The sequence below is a fragment of the Coregonus clupeaformis genome, chromosome 30 (genome assembly GCF_020615455.1).
Source record: "Coregonus clupeaformis isolate EN_2021a chromosome 30, ASM2061545v1, whole genome shotgun sequence".
Lineage (NCBI taxonomy): Eukaryota > Metazoa > Chordata > Actinopteri > Salmoniformes > Salmonidae > Coregonus > Coregonus clupeaformis.
This window is the reverse complement of record NC_059221.1, coordinates 19,782,415-19,799,474: the sequence shown is the minus strand read 5'-3', so window position 1 is coordinate 19,799,474 and position 17,060 is coordinate 19,782,415. Positions and strand designations below refer to the sequence as shown.

The following is a 17,060-nucleotide window of genomic DNA, read 5'->3' as shown; positions in this document are numbered from 1 at the left end:
GACATCAAAGTATTTGCTGCCAGCTATGCTTTAATGTTATCAACCCAAATCAATCTAGAAATGACCTGACTAATTAGCAGATGTGGGTCTAATTTTACATTTCATTCTAATCAAAAATATGTAATTAAACAGATAATACATTTTTATGCATAGCAGGAAACACATCTGTGCTGCACCGCCAGGGAGGAAAATGCTAGAGAGTTTGCCAAGAACGCTCCTAATGCATCCATGTACAAAGAAATAAACACTGCTGAGATCACTGTCATGAAACTCTACAGTATATGTATCAGGGTTGGGGTCAATTTCATTTCAATTCAGTCAATTCAGGAAGTAAACTGAAATTCCATTTCCAATTCAAACATTTTCTCATAGAGAATTATTGAGGAAAATGTGAATTGCGGAATTACAGTATGTGTGTGTGCAGTGTGTTTTTGATTACAGTAGGATATGTCTACTTTCGTTTCAGCCAAGGACAGTTTTGAATGGGGAGAGGTAGTGAGGTGACAGGGAGGAAAGGATGAGGAGGAAGCGAGGCAGTGCCTGCAACAAGGCAAACATAAACTGTGCCACTTCATCTGAAAACAATGGGAGACAGGACACTGAATGTGCTCTCATCCACATGTCTCCATTGTCTGCCCGCCTCCTCTTTTACTCTTATGCCATGGAGCATAAGTGGGGGTGAAAGGGGGAGCGGGGAGGGAGGTGATAAGGGGGGGTGGTGGTAGTGGGGGCAGTGTGTGTGTGTGTGTGTGTGTGTGGGGGGGGTCTGGCTGTGTTCTTTCTCCTCTGACTGTGTGCGAATGAATTCACAGACGGTTCAGTAGTAATTTGATGTGTGTCCCCAAGGACATTTGATGGATTAAAGCTAAGCAGCTCCATTTCGCAGCATCACCTGATCTTTCACTGCCTGTGTCCCATATAAAAGCTGGAGAGATCGCTGATCTCAGCTAGTCCGACAGTCTCTCTCTCTCTCCTCCACACACACACTCTCTCTCTCTCTCTCTCTCTCTCTCTCTGTGTCTCTCTCTTCTCTCTGGTCCCTTAAGCCTGCTGCATCACAGGAGCTATCCAGTGCTGAACCAGAAGATTTTTTATATTTTTGAAAGCTGGGGGAGCCATAGAGTAACACATAGCATTGCCGTCAGCCTTGTTCTCCACTGGTTTCCATTTTCTTTCCTTCTCTTATGTTTTTTAGAGGTTGGCTTTTCGTTTAACACAAGGATTACTACTACCGTCAGCCGGCTCCAGCTCTGCCTGTTTGCTGCTTTCTTTGAGAGTCTTTTATTTTATTCTCATGCGTGATTCTCGGGTCTGTGTGTTTTTTATTCTTTGAAACATGCCCCGTTCGTTTTTAGTGAAGAAAATCAAGCTTGATGATTTCTCTTCGTCCAATGCTGCCTCTAATCACCATCACCACCAGGACGACTCGTTCACTCCTTTCACACGCTCCATCACTGACTCTGTGACCAACTTGGGGGTTCGTCTCAGTGAGAATGGTGAGTTTGCATACCTCTGCACAGCACACACACGTCCTGCCTGCCGTTGTCTAGGGTGTGCTACTGTAATATCACTGCTCCCTTTGGAGAACCAGGTTTAGTTGTTGATTGCAGAATCAGAATGCCCCATGATATCAATATAGTAAACACAGTTGGAATTCTCTTTTGTTTGTGTATTAGTGGTTGTTAAGTGAAATAGTGCCTCTTCACCCCTTGACATGCCTGTTGTCTGGGAATTGATAACAGATGTTACATAAAGCCGGCTGATTTTGCATCCGTATCCCAAATAATCCTCTCCAGCAACAGCACCCCACCCCCATCGTGCTCCCAGACTTTTGTTTTTTGACTCTGATGATAGGCAGACACAATTCAGGTCACAGCAGAGGATCGGCTTATGCAAATTGGGGAGCAAAATGTGCCTCTCATCTGTAGACGTGTGTATCTGAATTTGTATTACTTGCACAAATTACTGTGTGCCTGAAACATACAGGATGACAAATTGAAATATTAACATACAGGATGACAAACTGAAAAATGTATGAACCTGAAAGATGAGTGCCGGATGATACATTTGTCCTTAGCTGTTATTGTCCTTGAGTTTCCATCACAGTCCGAACCCCCCTCTGCCCCCTCCCTTCCCACCCAACCAGAGCATGCATGCACAGTCTCCCCACCCCCATCCGTCCGCTACATCTTTCTCCTCCTTCCGGGCGTTTGAAAACTAGCAGGGGTAGAGTTTCAGCCATGTACAGTACGGCCGGGGGAGGTGGGTTAGCTGGGGCAGAGGGGGAGCGAGGAGAGAGAAAGGGAGAAGAAGGAGACAGTTGCTTTGGGCAACATTGACGAGGGGCCACGTGACCAAGGGTATACAGTAAACATAGAAGAAAAGTCACATAGCTGCACAGTGGGCAGCGTTAGGACTGGGCAGCACGCTAAGCCCAAGTCCATCAGAGCAAGAGCCAGAGAGAGACGTCCTTCACTTTCAGTCAGTCAGGTTTTAGCTCGCTCCCATTTTGTGGCCATATTTAGGATGCCAGATGTCTGTCTCTCTTTGTTATTTTGTCTTGGCAATAAGCAGATAGCTTTACAGTTCAGCTCAATCTGTGAACGAACGATGCCCACTCGTTATTCAATCACATCACATAATACTGTGATTCAGTGATTTTAGATTAGCAACAGCAACCAATAACAAAAGCACATGTGTGCACAGTGCTGTTGTTATTGACAAATGATGGCTGTAGTGAATGGTCAATTTAACCAAATATATATTTTCAAATGATAGAGTATGAGGATAAATAAACGTGTGTTTTATTTACACAAATGCACAAGGTTATGATGAAGTTATGGAACCAGATTAATTGCAAAAACATTACCTCTTTACATAAATTATGCGGTTGAAATTGCAATCCTTTATAAAGATGTTAGTCTCACTCTCTATTGTTGTGTCAATAATAAACACTATTCCTCTTCCTTAGAGAAAGAAATAATTATAACTGGGAAAAAATAACATTATGGATTATTGCATTAGTTCCAACAATTACCATTGTATGCAGACAAAGGAAACCTTCTTGTCTGCTCAATGAAATCCCAGAGAAATCATAACATTGTTGAAATGTCTTGCATCAGCACTTATGCTGCGCCAACAGATTTTCCCCCATTGTGGAGACATTTGACTTGAAGTGTCTGTCGAACAACAAAGGAGGAAGGTGGGAGAGGGAGTCCATTAATTACATGCTTGCTTTGTATTAGAGGAATGAGTCGCTGTACTGCAAAGGTTGAGACAGCATTAGTTAAGCCACAAATGATGAACTCTCTGTCTGACCTTAAGTAATTGAAACCGGTTACATATGTGCAATTAATCAGGGGAATAGAAAACAAGATGTCCATATACTGTATGTTCCAATAACAATCTGTTGCTGTTTACAGTATGTTTGACTATTTTCCTGTGCTCTCTTAGGGTACTGTATATTGGATGAGATAGTGTCTCATTTTAGATGTTGGAAGAAAATAAAACAATGTGCTATAGACTTGAAATAGCCTATGAAGTCTTTTTTTATTAATTTATTTTTTTTTACTATAGGCTACATCTCCCAAATATCATGAGTTGTTAGCTAGTCAACAAGAGGTGGTGCTTTTGACCAAATACCACCCCTGCCTTCCTGTAAGATCCCAGTCTCCCAGTGCCACAGTATCATGGTAATGCCTTTGACAAGGAATGGGCTCTGAGTGGGAACCCTTGGGAATGGAGACAGCATTCTAAGAGAGCACTCAAATGACCTGATTCTTAAAGGCACTTCAGCGAGCTTACTGTTGCATACAGGTGACCCTGTTCTGCTGGTAATCCTGTTTATCATGTTTCAGCTTAACCTTTCCATCACTGAACCATGTTCAATAGGCTATCATTGTATGGTCCTCTCCAGTCACTTTATTCTGTGCCTTGGCCTGCATTATTTCTATCTTATTTCCCCCCACACAGTGTGTTCCAACAGCTGTACTATTTTACAGACGATGGCATATTGATCAGCAAGAAACGTAGAATTTCATTAAAAAACAGTCAATAGTTAATTTACACCGCTTGTGCACACAGTGCTTAGGAATGGGCTTTTTTCTGCAGTGATGCACTACTTCTCCCAGGGCAGGATTTGCCCCACACATTCGAATTGGAATTGTATGTCTGTCCTATATTCTAGGAAGCTATTAAAGTGGAACATGTTTAGATAAATGCATACAAGTTTGTAGATGAACTCGGCTAATGTTAGTTTATATTCAGTGTTGTTTAGTTCTTTACAGCTGCCAGGAAACCTTTTAGCTTCACTTGGCTGCCTCACAATTAAAGGAGGGACATTAAAAATTGTCTAGACAAAAAAGATTGCCTGTCTGTAATGTAACATCAGTCAATAATAAATGTTGGAAATATGCTGGAAGTGCTACTCTGTTGAGATCAGAGGCATCATGCCCATAGTGGGCACATGCCCCATCAGATTTGTCATGTAAAAAATATGTATGGGGGGGGGTACTCTGTAATACTACTAGCCACCTAGCAATTTTATGAAGTTGGCTTTAGCTAGCCCAGATAGGTTCCCAATCTCCCAACCTCATAACTATAGCTATAGCTACCAAAAAGCCATTTCAGGCTATCAATCCAGTTAGAGTAGCTAGCTTGTCTAACTATCTTAGCTGGCATGCCTGCTGCCAAGGTTGGTAGACTTTAGAAAAGCAAGCAATAACTAAATGTACTGAATAAGACTCACATTCCTTTCAATCTTTTACCCACATTTTAGCAGAGATGCAGAGAAGCATATTTATTTTCAAAAAAAAAAAAAACACCAGTCAGGAAGATACAGACAGCTCAAGAGGTATGCTTAAAAATGTAGAAAAAAAAATATATATATATATATATATATTTTTTTTACATAGAATTAAGCATCTAGATTGCAGGAAAAAGCTGTTTCAGGTGTTTAAAAAATGCACAATTCTCCAACTTCCGGAAAGGGGGCCTAGCCTGCCTCCAGACCACCCCCCAGCCATCCTCACATACTTTACACCCCATCAGATTTCTGTGGTGCAGATAAATGAATTTATAGTGTGGTAGACAGTCACCCCAGACCCTTGACTGTGTGTGCTGTCTGATGTGCCCAGCGTGTTCAGGCTTAAATTGGGCAAACACATCAAAGAGATAGACCCTCAGTCACAGAGGATTGACATACCTTATAGTGAGAAAGTCTTATCATGGGAAGAAAAGGTGCCTAATCAATGAGACCACTTTGTGTAATAAGAGGGGCCTTTTTTCACAGGAGGTCTCTTTAATGAGCTATTATCTGCATTTAGCAGCCACCACTCATCTGCACTGTAACTGTGTAATAAGGGTGAATGCGGAGAATAATGTTCTGCAGCAGCATAACAGTCCGAGGCCTGTGGTAATTGCTGTGTGAATTGGGGAAATTGCAATTTGTTTTGTATGTTTGTATGCTATTGTTTCATAATTTACAAGAGGCAATCATCAATGATAATCATATAATCATGTCACAATGGACTTATCCACCACAACCCCCGGCCTACTGTAGATTATGTGTCATTGTGTGTGTGTATTTTGCCTTACTCTAACTATTATTGTGTATGTTTTCTCCAGGCTACATCCAGGATTACATCACGCCATCTGTATACCAGGGGGAGAAGAAGATGGAGCTCAAGCTGGCCTCGCCCGTCTCTGACCCCCTTTACACCCAGGTGAGCAGCGGGGGCGAGGAGTACTGTGACCCTGACCTGGAGCACCCCGACAGCCCCCAGTCTGGCATGACGGCCAGCGGCTTCTACAGCAGCGAGGCGGAGGCCCCGACCGAGGGCTACACCATGGATGCCTTCTTCATCTCCGACGGGCGCTCGCGGCGGAAGGGAGATGGTGACGGCCGTAAGGGAGGTAGTTCCGCCACATCCAATGCCGATGCCACGGAGGAGAGGGAGGCAGGAGCCGCCGGCACAGCCCGCCACTCCTGCAACGAGTGTGGCAAGACGTACGCCACCTCATCCAACCTCAGCAGGCACAAGCAGACGCACCGTAGCCTGGATAGCAAGATGGCGCGCAAGTGTCCCACCTGCGACAAAGTGTATGTGTCCATGCCGGCGCTGGCCATGCACATCCTCACCCACGACCTCAAGCACAAGTGCGACGTGTGCAGCAAGGCCTTCAGCCGGCCCTGGCTCCTGCAGGGCCACATGCGCTCGCACACCGGGGAGAAACCGTTCGCCTGCGCCCACTGCGGCAAAGCCTTTGCTGACCGCTCAAACCTCCGCGCCCACATGCAAACACACTCTGCCTTCAAGCACTACCGATGCAAGCGCTGTAATAAGACCTTCGCCCTGAAATCCTACCTGAACAAGCACTATGAGTCAGCCTGCTTCAAGGGTTCCGGGGACGAAGATGACGACGAGTCCTGCTCTGAGAACTAGCTGCCGGAACCAGAAGAACGGAAGCAGAATTTGGAACCCTAGGTTCTACAACCAATAACCCCCTTCACTCTACCCTCATCCCTTTTTTCTTCCCTTTTTTAGAAAGCAATATTTTCACTGAGATTACGTGAAGAAAACTGTTCTGATTATGGCAAAGACAATTTCAAAATATGCTGGATTCCCCCCCGCACAGTAGCTAATCGTCCACAGATACATACAATCAAAACACCCATCCCCCAAATAAAGACTTGTTTTTAGCTCACACACACACACACACACAAACACACGCACAAGCATACGCACACACAAACACACACCCACACATGCACACACACAATTATATATATGAGGCCTGGCATGTGAATTTTTATCAATGACTATAATGATATTGATATCAATAGTAATAATATTTAGATTCCTGATATTTTATAGCAAATAGTACAGGAAAAAAAATTTACAACATAAAAAAAGGACTGTAACAGTGTTCTTTTGTTTTTTAGAGACAAAAATGACCTCTTGTATTTTTATGCTGCTTTTTATTTGCTAAGAATTGAATTCTTTTGCAACTGCCAACATGAACTTTTTATGAAAATTTGAATTATGACAGTATTTTCAAAAAAGGGAGATAATTTAAAAGTTAAAAACATACCCTTTTTGTCACACATATGTTTTTAATTCAATAATGTGTTATTTTTCTATTGTCCGATTCAATTTGTTGTTTATTTTTTGTGCCAATTCTATCTTGATTTTTTAAAAAGCAAAGCATCTTTGTAACTGTGGGTATTTCCAAAACTTCCAGCCAAACCTATTGAACAAAACCTAAAGGCAAACTACATCAGCTGAGAACAATTAGGATCATGAACCAGGGGTCATTCTCAGTTCCATCAGAGCAGTTGTTTTGAGTTGTTCTGGAAACCTGTTGAACAGGTTGTGGTATCACAAGATACCTGCGGCAATCAAAGTATACGCTCTTCATCATACTTGGAACTAGAACAATAATAACACTGGGAGCCAAACCAAATCTACCGATCTGTTGTTATAAGTGCCATGTGCATTGTGCAGTGACCTGTCTATAGCAATGAAAACCATCCCTGTTCTTCCTCCACCACAGTGGCTTGCATGAACTTTGCCACTCTGTGGTGTTTCCCTCAGTCTTACATAATAAGCAATGTTCATTATACACTCTCTGAGGTGCTCCCCCTCTTTTTCTATTACCTCAAAAAGGAAAAGCTATGATCTCATGACATGCACCCTCAGTTACAAAGGAATCGTTTTTGTATTTATATGTCGCTAAAAGTTATTTCTACCATTAGATCTATAGCATCCTACTACCATGTACATAATGTATTTCTCTATTTATGTAACTATTTATTTATTTGTCAATTTATCTATGTATTTTATTAATTTATATTATTTATTAATTTATTCATCTATTTATTTATGCCATTACAATATTTGCCTACTCACGTGTTGAAACCTGACTTTCCATTGACCTTGTAAGATGCTGCTGATCTTCAAAGAAAATGTTTATATGCATGAAACTGTAGAGTCCATTGGACTTTGTTTTTTAAAGAGGAACAATGTCTAGTATCAGCGGTAACTTCAAACAAATGATGAATGCAGATTATATTTGTTTCACGGCAATAATAACTTCACTGGTACGGCAATTGACATGTATAATAATAATAATAATCAAAGCTGTCCTGTTTGCAGTCCATTTAGGGCAATAAAATGAAAAAGATGAACAAGAAATGTTAAGATATCCTCCATCTTGTTGTTACCTGAACCAGAGTCCACTCAACTGCCTCCCTCCAGATATTGGCCGAAGATTGACCCTTGAAGGGTTCATAATCATAATGTCATGCAAAACTGTAGCAAACCTTATTATTATTCTTTATAAAAAATCCCATGAAATCTAAGATTTTCCACATACAGTACCAGTCAAAAGTTTGGACACACCCAATCATTCAAGGGTTTTTCTTTATTTTTACTATTTTCTACATTGTTAAATAATAGTGAAGATATCAAAACTATGAAATAACACATATGGAATCATGTACTAACCAAAAAAGTGTTAAGTGTTATGACAGCTTTGCACACTCTTGGCATTCTCTCAACCAGCTTCACCTGGAATGCTTTTCCAACAATCTTGAAGGAGTTCCCACATATGCTGAGCACTTGATGGCTGCTTTTCATTCACTCTGCGGTCCAACTCATCCCAAACCATCTCAATTGGGTTGAGGTCAGGTGATTGTGGAGGCCAGGTCATCTGATGCAGCACTCCATCACTCTCCTTCTTGGTCAAATAGCCCTTACACAGCCTGGAGGTGTGTTGGGTCATTGTCCTGTTGAAAAACAAATGATAGTCCCACTATGCGCAAACCAGATGGGATGGCGTATTGCTGCAGAATGCTGTGGTAGCCATGCTGGATAAGTGTGCCTTGAATTCTAAATAAATCACAGACAGTGTCACCAGCAAAGCACCCCCACACCATCACACCTCCTCCTCCATGCTTCACGGTGGGAACCACACATGTGGAGATAATCCGTTCACCTACTCTGCGTCTCACAAAGACACAGCGGTTAGAACCAAAAAATCTCAAATTTGGACTCATCAGACCAAAGGACAGATTTCCACCAGTCTGATGTCCATTGCTCGTGTTTCTTGGCCCAAGCAACTCTTTTCTTCTTATTGTTGTCCTTTAGTAGTGGTTTCTTTGCAGCATTTCGACCATGAAGGACTGATTCACACAGTCTCCTCTGAACAGCTGATGTTGAGATGTGTCTGTTACTTGAACTCTGTGAAGAATTTATTTGGGCTGCAATTTCTGAGGCTGGTGACTCTAATGAATTTATCCTCTGCAGCAGAGGTAACTCTGGGTCTTCCTTTCCTGTGGCGGTCCTCATGAGAGCCAGTTTTTTTGCGACTGCACTTGAAGAACTTACAAAGTTATAGAAATGTTCCGTATTGACTGACCTTCATGTCTTAAAGTAATGATTGTCTGTCATTTCGCTTTGCTTATTTGAGCCGTTGTTGCCATAATATGGACTTGATCTTTTACCAAATAGGGCTATCTTCTGTATACCCCCTCCTACCTTGTCACAACACAACTGATTGGATCAAACGCATTAACTTTTAACAAGGCACACCTGTTAACTGAAATGCATTCCAGGTGACTACCTTATGAAGCTGGTTGAGAGAATGCGAAGAGGGTGCAAAACTGTCATTAAGGCAAAGGGTGGCTATTTTGAAGAATCTCAAATATAAAATATATTTTGATTTGTTTAACACTTTTTTGGTTACTACATGATTCCATATGTGTTATTTGTGTTACAATGTAGAAAATAGTTTAAAAAATAAAGAAAAACCCTGGAATGGGTAGGTGTGTCCAAACTTTTGACTGGTACTGTATATAACATCAAAGTCTTCCTTATTCAACCCTCTGAATAGGATAGGGGGAATCGGTTATTTTGAGACACATTCTATACTACCAGCTGGCTTGTCTTCCACAGCTCACAGAACTGTATTCCAGAATCCTGACAGGTTGAGTTAGTTGGAAGGAGGACTGAGGAGCCCCAATCATCATGCCAGAGGAGATAATGGCAATGGGAAGGCTTTTTTCCCAGGTGGATTAGCCAGGCGATAATAATAGCAATGCAGTAATTATAAAACAGTGTCGACCCCAATTGCTCTCCAGATTACCCTGCCAGAGCATTGCTGCACTCCACTAATGCCCTGGAAAAGGGTAAAGTCGGGAATCGAGAGATTGGCTGTAAGACAGTGGTTTCACTCCTTATAATGAAGACTGGGTAGGTTTCTGTAGCCTGGTCTAGCAGTGCAAGGGGAATATGCCTTGAAAATACCTTAAAAGTTGAATAGACATTTGAATGTTTCAAAACTCTGCCACAGTATATAGGAAACAGTTAAAACACAAGAAATGTAAAATAACACTTCCCATAACAGAAAATTGCCACTTGGTTGGAAGGCTGAAAATAATGGTGTAAGGCATCAGGGTGATACAGAGTGCTTTCCATTTAGCACATCTGTTATAATAGGCATTTTTCACAATCACTGGCGCTTCCAAAATTAAGCTATTTGGCAGATAACTCTGCATTGAATCCATGTGTTTCTTTTTGGGATTAGCAGTTTGAAACAATGAGGTGACTATAAGCAAGGTAATTATATAAATTTAAAATGTATCATTATGATTAATGTAACAACAAAATGTATGTTCATCCATCAATTGACGATGAAGGTTTTTATACAAATTCCTTTCTTCATGTCTGATAGCCACCTAAATCTCTTAATGACAAAGACTCTGTTATTGTAATAAGATAATAATACACTCCATCCTCTCCCACCTCACATCATAACCCCTCTCCCCCTCTAACTGGTTTTGATGAGACGTGTGGTTTAGTGGTGTTTGAGATGTGCTAGTCTGGGATTGGTATAGGGCCGTGTCGTGTGGGAGGATAACAGGTGTTTGCAGACAGACTGCAGATAGGGAGAGTAATTGAGTTGGTGAGCGACCTCCAAGGGGAAGGTCGAGCACCAGCAGGCAAATGCACTGTCAGCTATTTGCATATTCTAAATGGATGACACAGTCACAGTAATGGTGAGCTCTCCTTTAAAAACCTGCAGGGAAAAAACTGAGTCTTCATTCTATCGTTCCATCCTTCCCTCTATTTTACCACTACCACTCAACTCATATAATGACCCTGACCTCTATATTAACCTCTGATTTTCATCCTCAAGATGTAGTCTTGGTTCATGATAGGCTTGGTGACCATACTGTACGTGTTGTGAAAAACCACCTGTCTCCACAGCAACTTGTGGAATATGTGTATACAGGTACTTCATTTGTAGAGTATTTTGAGTTCAGAAGGAAATTGTTGTTTTTCTGATTACTGAAGCCCAAAATGATTTTGTAGCTCATTCTCCTAGTTGATGGGGGGATCCATGTTTGTTCTGAGCAATATCACAACCAAACTGCACTGTATTTCTAACACAGATCTTGTTTTGGTTGTCAAATCTAACTTATATTGTCCCAAAAATGAATAGAAACACTAAAGTTTGAGAAAGGAAAACATTGTTCCTCTTTGACGATTTTGTAAGTATATTTGTATATGTATATATTTGTATATATATATATACAGTGGGGGAAAAAGGTATTTAGTCAGCCACCAATTGTGCAAGTTCTCCCACTTAAAAAGATGAGAGAGGCCTGTAATTTTCATCATAGGTACACGTCAACTATGACAGACAAATTGAGAAAAAAATATCCAGAAAATCACATTGTAGGATTTTTAATGAATTTATTTGCAAATTATGGTGGAAAATAAGTATTTGGTCAATAACAAAAGTTTCTCAATACTTTGTTATATACCCTTTGTTGGCAATGACACAGGTTAAACGTTTTCTGTAAGTCTTCACAAGGTTTTCACACACTGTTGCTGGTATTTTGGCCCATTCCTCCATGCAGATCTCCTCTAGAGCAGAGATGTTTTGGGGCTGTCGCTGGGCAACACAGACTTTCAACTCCCTCCAAAGATTTTCTATGGGGTTGAGATCTGGAGACTGGCTAGGCCACTCCAGGACCTTGAAATGCTTCTTACGAAGCCACTCCTTTGTTGCCCGGGCGGTGTGTTTGGGATCATTGTCATGCTGAAAGACCCAGCCACATTTCATCTTCAATGCCCTTGCTGATGGAAGGAGGTTTTCACTCAAAATCTTACGATACATGGCCCCATTCATTCTTTCCTTTACACGGATCAGCCGTCCTGGTCCCTTTGCAGAAAAACAGCCCCAAAGCATGATGTTTCCACCCCCATGCTTCACAGTAGGTATGGTGTTCTTTGGATGCAACTCAGCATTCTTTGTCCTCCAAACACAACGAGTTGAGTTTTTACCAATAAGTTCTATTTTGGTTTCATCTGACCATATGACATTCTCCCAATCCTCTTCTGGATCATCCAAATGCACGCCAGCAAACTTCAGATGGGCCTGGACATGTACTGGCTTAAGCAGGGGGACACGTCTGGCACTGCAGGATTTGAGTCCCTGGCGGCGTAGTGTGTTACTGATGGTAGGCTTTGTTACTTTGGTCCCAGCTCTCTGCAGGTCATTCACTAGGTCCCCCCGTGTGGTTCTGGGATTTTTGCTCACCGTTCTTGTGATCATTTTGACCCCACGGGATGAGATCTTGCGTGGAGCCCCAGATCGAGGGAGATTATCAGTGGTCTTGTATGTCTTTCATTTCCTAATATTTGCTCCCACAGTTGATTTCTTCAAACCAAGCTGCTTACCTATTGCAGATTCAGTCTTCCCAGCCTGGTGCAGGTCTACAATTTTGTTTCTGGTGTCCTTTGACAGCTCTTTGGTCTTGGCCATAGTGGAGTTTGGAGTGTGACTGTTTGAGGTTGTGGACAGGTGTCTTTTATACTGATAACAAGTTCAAACAGGTGCCATTAATACAGGTAACAAGTGGAGGACAGAGGAGCCTCTTAAAGAAGAAGTTACAGGTCTGTGAGAGCCAGAAATCTTGCTTGTTTGTAGGTGACCAAATACTTATTTCCCACCATAATTTGCAAATAAATTCATTAAAAATCCTACAATGTGATTTTCTGGAGAAAAAAAATCTCAATTTGTCTGTCATAGTTGACGTGTACCTATGATGAAAATTACAGGCCTCTCTGGGAGAACTTGCACAATTGGTGGCTGACTAAATACTTTTTCCCCCCACTGTATATATATATATATATATATATATATATATATATACAGTTGAAGTCGGAAGTTTACATACACTCAATTAGTATTTGGTAGCATTGCCTTTAAATTGTTTAACTTGGGTCAAACGTTTCGGGTAGCCTTCCACAAGCTTCCCACAATAAGTTTGGTGAATTTTGGCCCATTCCTCCTGACCGAGCTGGTGTAACTGAATCAGGTTTGTAGGCCTCCTTGCTCGCACACGCTTTTTCAGTTCTGCCCACACATTTGTCTATAGGATTGAGGTCAGGGCTTTGTGATGGAAACTCCAATACCTTGACTTTGTTGTCCTTAAGCCATTTTGCCACAACTTTGGAAGTATGCTTGGGGTCATTGTCCATTTGGAAGACCCATTTGCAACCAAGCTTTAACTTCCTGACTGATGTCTTGAGATGTTTCTTCAATATATCCACATACATTTCCTTCCACATGATGCCATCTATTTTGTGAAGTGCACCAGTCCCTTCTGCAGCAAAGCACCCCCACAGCATGATGCTGCCACCCACGTGCTTCACGGTTGGGATGGTGTTCTTCGGCTTGCAAGCGTTCCCCTTTTTCCTCCAAACATAACGATGGTCATTATGGCCAAACAGTTCTATTTTTGTTTCATCAGACTAGAGGACATTTCTCCAAAAAGTACGATATTTGTCCCCATGTGCAGTTGCAAACCGTAGTCTGGCTTTTTTATGGTGGTTTTGGAGCAGTGGCTTCTTCCTTGCTGAGTGGCCTTTCAGGTTATGTCGATATAGGACTCGTTTTACTGTGGATATAGATACTTGTGTACCTGTTTCCTCCAGCATCTTCACATCGTCCTTTGCAGTTGTTCTGGGATTGATTTGCACTTTTCGCACCAAAGTACGTTAATCTCTAGGAGACAGAACGCGTCTCCTTCCTGAGCAGTAGGATGGATGCGTGGTCCCATGGTGTTTATACTTGCATACTATTGTTTGTACAGATGAATGTGGTACCTTCAGGCGTTTGGAAATTGCTCCCAAGGATGAACCAGACTTGTGGAGGTCTACAATGTTTTTTCTGAGGTCTTGGCTGATTTCTTTTGATTTTCCCATGATGTCAAGCAAAGAGGCACTGAGTTTGAAGGTAGGCCTTGAAATACATCCACAGGTACACCTCCAATTGACTCGAATGATGTCAATTAGCCTATCAGAAGCTTCTAAAGCCATGACATCATTTTCTGGAATTTTCCAAGCTTTTTAAAGGCACAGTCAACTTAGTGTATGTAAACTTCTGACCAACTGGAATTGTGATACAGTGAATTATAATTAAAATAATCTGTCTGTAAACAATTGTTGGAAAAATTACTTGTGTCATGCACAAAGTAGATGTCCTAACCGACTTGCCAAAACTATAGTTTGTTAACAAGAAATTTGTGGAGTGGTTGAAAAACGAGTTTTAATGACTCCAACCTAAGTGTATGTAAACTTCCGACTTCAACTGTATATACAGCTCTGGAAAAAATTAAGAGACCACTTCAAATCTTTCTTAAATCAGCATCTCTACATGTATGACAGCCATTCCATTCCAGTGTCTGTTGAATTCCAACACAGGCACACCTCATTCTACTGAATTAGGTACTGATTAGGTGATCACCTGAACCAAATGTTATTTAACGAGGAAAAGTATAAAAACCACTGCTGTGCTAATAGTACCTCAAATGTAATATTAATCAAAAAATAACTATTGACCATGCCAAAAGAGTTGAAAAGTAAAGTTTTGAGTGAGGAAAAGAAGGGTTCAATTCTGGCTTTACTGGCAGAGGGATACAGTGAGCGTCAGGTTGCTTCCATCCTTAATATTTCAAAGATGGTGGTTCATAAGAACAAGGTCAAGCAGCAGACATTGGGGACAACAAAGCTACCGACCGGCAGAGGGCGAAAACGACTCTCTACTGACCGTGATGACCACCAACTCATTCAAATGTCACTCAACAACCGTAGGATGACATCAAGTGACCTACAAAAATAATGGCAAACGGCAGCTGGGGTGAAGTGCACGGCGAGGACGGTTCGAAACAGGCTCCTAGGGGCAGGGCTGAATTCTTGCAAAGCTAGAAAAAGAAGAGCCAGGCTGAGGTTTGCAAAAGACCATAAGGATTGGACCGTAGAGGACTGGAGTAAGGTAATCTTCTCTGATGAGTCCAATTTTCAGCTTTGCCCAACACCTGGTCATCTAATGGTTAGATGGAGACCTGGAGAGGCCTACAAGCCACAGTGTCTCGCACCCACTGTGAAATTTGGTGGAGGATTGGTTATGATCTGGGGGTGCTTCAGCAAGGTTGGAATCGGGCAGATTTGTCTTTGTGAAGGACGCATGAATCAAGCCACGTATAAGGTTGTCCTGGAAGAAAACTTGCTTCCTTTTGCTTTGACATTGTTCCCCAACTCTGAGGATTGGTTTTTCCAGCAGGACACTGCGCCATGCCACACAGCCAGGTCAATCAAGGTGTGGATGGAGGACCACCAGATCAAGACCCTGTCATGGCCAGCCCAATCTCCAGACCTGAACCCCATTGAAAACTTCTGGAATGTGATCAAGAGGAAGATAGATGGTCACAAGCCATCAAACAAAGCCGAGCTGCTTGAATTTTTGCGCCAGGAGTGGCATAAAGTCACCCAACATCAATGTGAAAGACTGGTGGAGCGCATGCCAAGACGCATGAAAGCTGTGATTGAAAATCAGGGTTATTCCACCAAATATTGATTTCTGAACTCTTCCTAAGTTAAAACATTAGTATTGTGTTGTTTAAAAATGAACATGAACTTATTTTCTTTGCATTACTCGAGGTCTGACAACACTGCATATTTTTTGTTCTTTTGACCAGTTGTCATTTTCTGCAAATAAATGCTCTAAATGACAATATTTTTATTTGGAATTTTGGAGAAATGTTGTCAGTAGTTTATAGAATAAAACAAAAATGTTAATTTCACCCAAACACATACCTATAAATAGTAAAACCAATGAAACTTATATTTTTGCAGTGGTCTCTTAATTTTTTTCAGAGCTGTATATATGTGTGTGTGTGTGTATATATATCACAGCAATAGTAATGGCAATGCATGTGGACATTTCTTGTTTGCTCTCTTTGTTTATGTTGTCTTTTGTAAAGAAGACAAATACAGGTACCAACTGCAGTGTGGGTGGTCATGTGAATCTGGGAAAGGCTTAATTAAAATCCATCATAGCTGCAACAAGCTCTCACAGCTGATCTACCCCCTAAAAAATGATTTAAAATAAAAAATAAAAAACAAAAAAGCAGTCTCGCATCAGAATTAGATCAAATTTCGAAGTTGTTCCAAACATCAAATTTCAAAGTGTTTAAGGTTAGGTTTAGGCATTAACTCCACATTTTTAAAGTTAGATTTAAGCTTAGGCATTAACTCAGAATTCTTAAAGTTAGGCATTAACTCTGAATGGTTAAGGTAGGGGTTAAGGTTTGGGATAGGCTTAAAGCAAAAATCTCAAAAATAACTTTTTAATTTCTGGAATCAAAGACGCAAACTTTGGCACTAAGGTTACGCCCATCCGCCATCCCCGTCCACAACACCCTAGCAAAACCGTAACCTACTTGAAGGTAACAGTGCTCACTGTTGCCCCTAGTGGCCGTTTCCACTTAATCTCCCGACGTCCTCAGACATGGATGGACGTCAAATATTGACTTGTATCATGGGTGACCTGGCTGCATAGGTTACCAACAACACTCCACTACTCTGTGTATTCTGACTGGGAGATTGGTCCATGTTCTTTTTCTCTTTTCTTTTTTTCCTTTTATTTATCTGCCAAGCTTGGCTGTGCAATGATGAAAAGTGCCAAAAAGTATTACCATAACAAAA

At 41.4% G+C, this 17,060-nt stretch overlaps 1 protein-coding gene across 1 annotated transcript; it reads left to right on the top strand.

Annotated features, from left to right (window-relative positions):
* The first annotated feature begins 931 nt into the window (after positions 1-931).
* On the top strand, positions 932-8,195 carry scrt2 (scratch family zinc finger 2). Its single transcript, XM_041856461.2, has 2 exons — positions 932-1,496; positions 5,626-8,195. The coding sequence occupies exons 1-2, from the start codon at positions 1,337-1,339 to the stop codon at positions 6,441-6,443; spliced, it is 978 nt and encodes a 325-aa protein (XP_041712395.1). The 5' UTR covers positions 932-1,336; the 3' UTR covers positions 6,444-8,195.
* The last annotated feature ends 8,865 nt before the right edge of the window (positions 8,196-17,060 follow it).

Bases quoted from the DNA above. Each gene is read 5' to 3' on its own strand.
- scrt2 (XM_041856461.2), top strand. From the start codon at position 1,337: ATGCCCCGTTCGTTTTTAGTGAAGAAAATCAAGCTTGATGATTTCTCT. The intron at 1,497-5,625 runs GTGAGTTTGCAT...TGTTTTCTCCAG, and splicing joins GGTTCGTCTCAGTGAGAATG to GCTACATCCAGGATTACATC.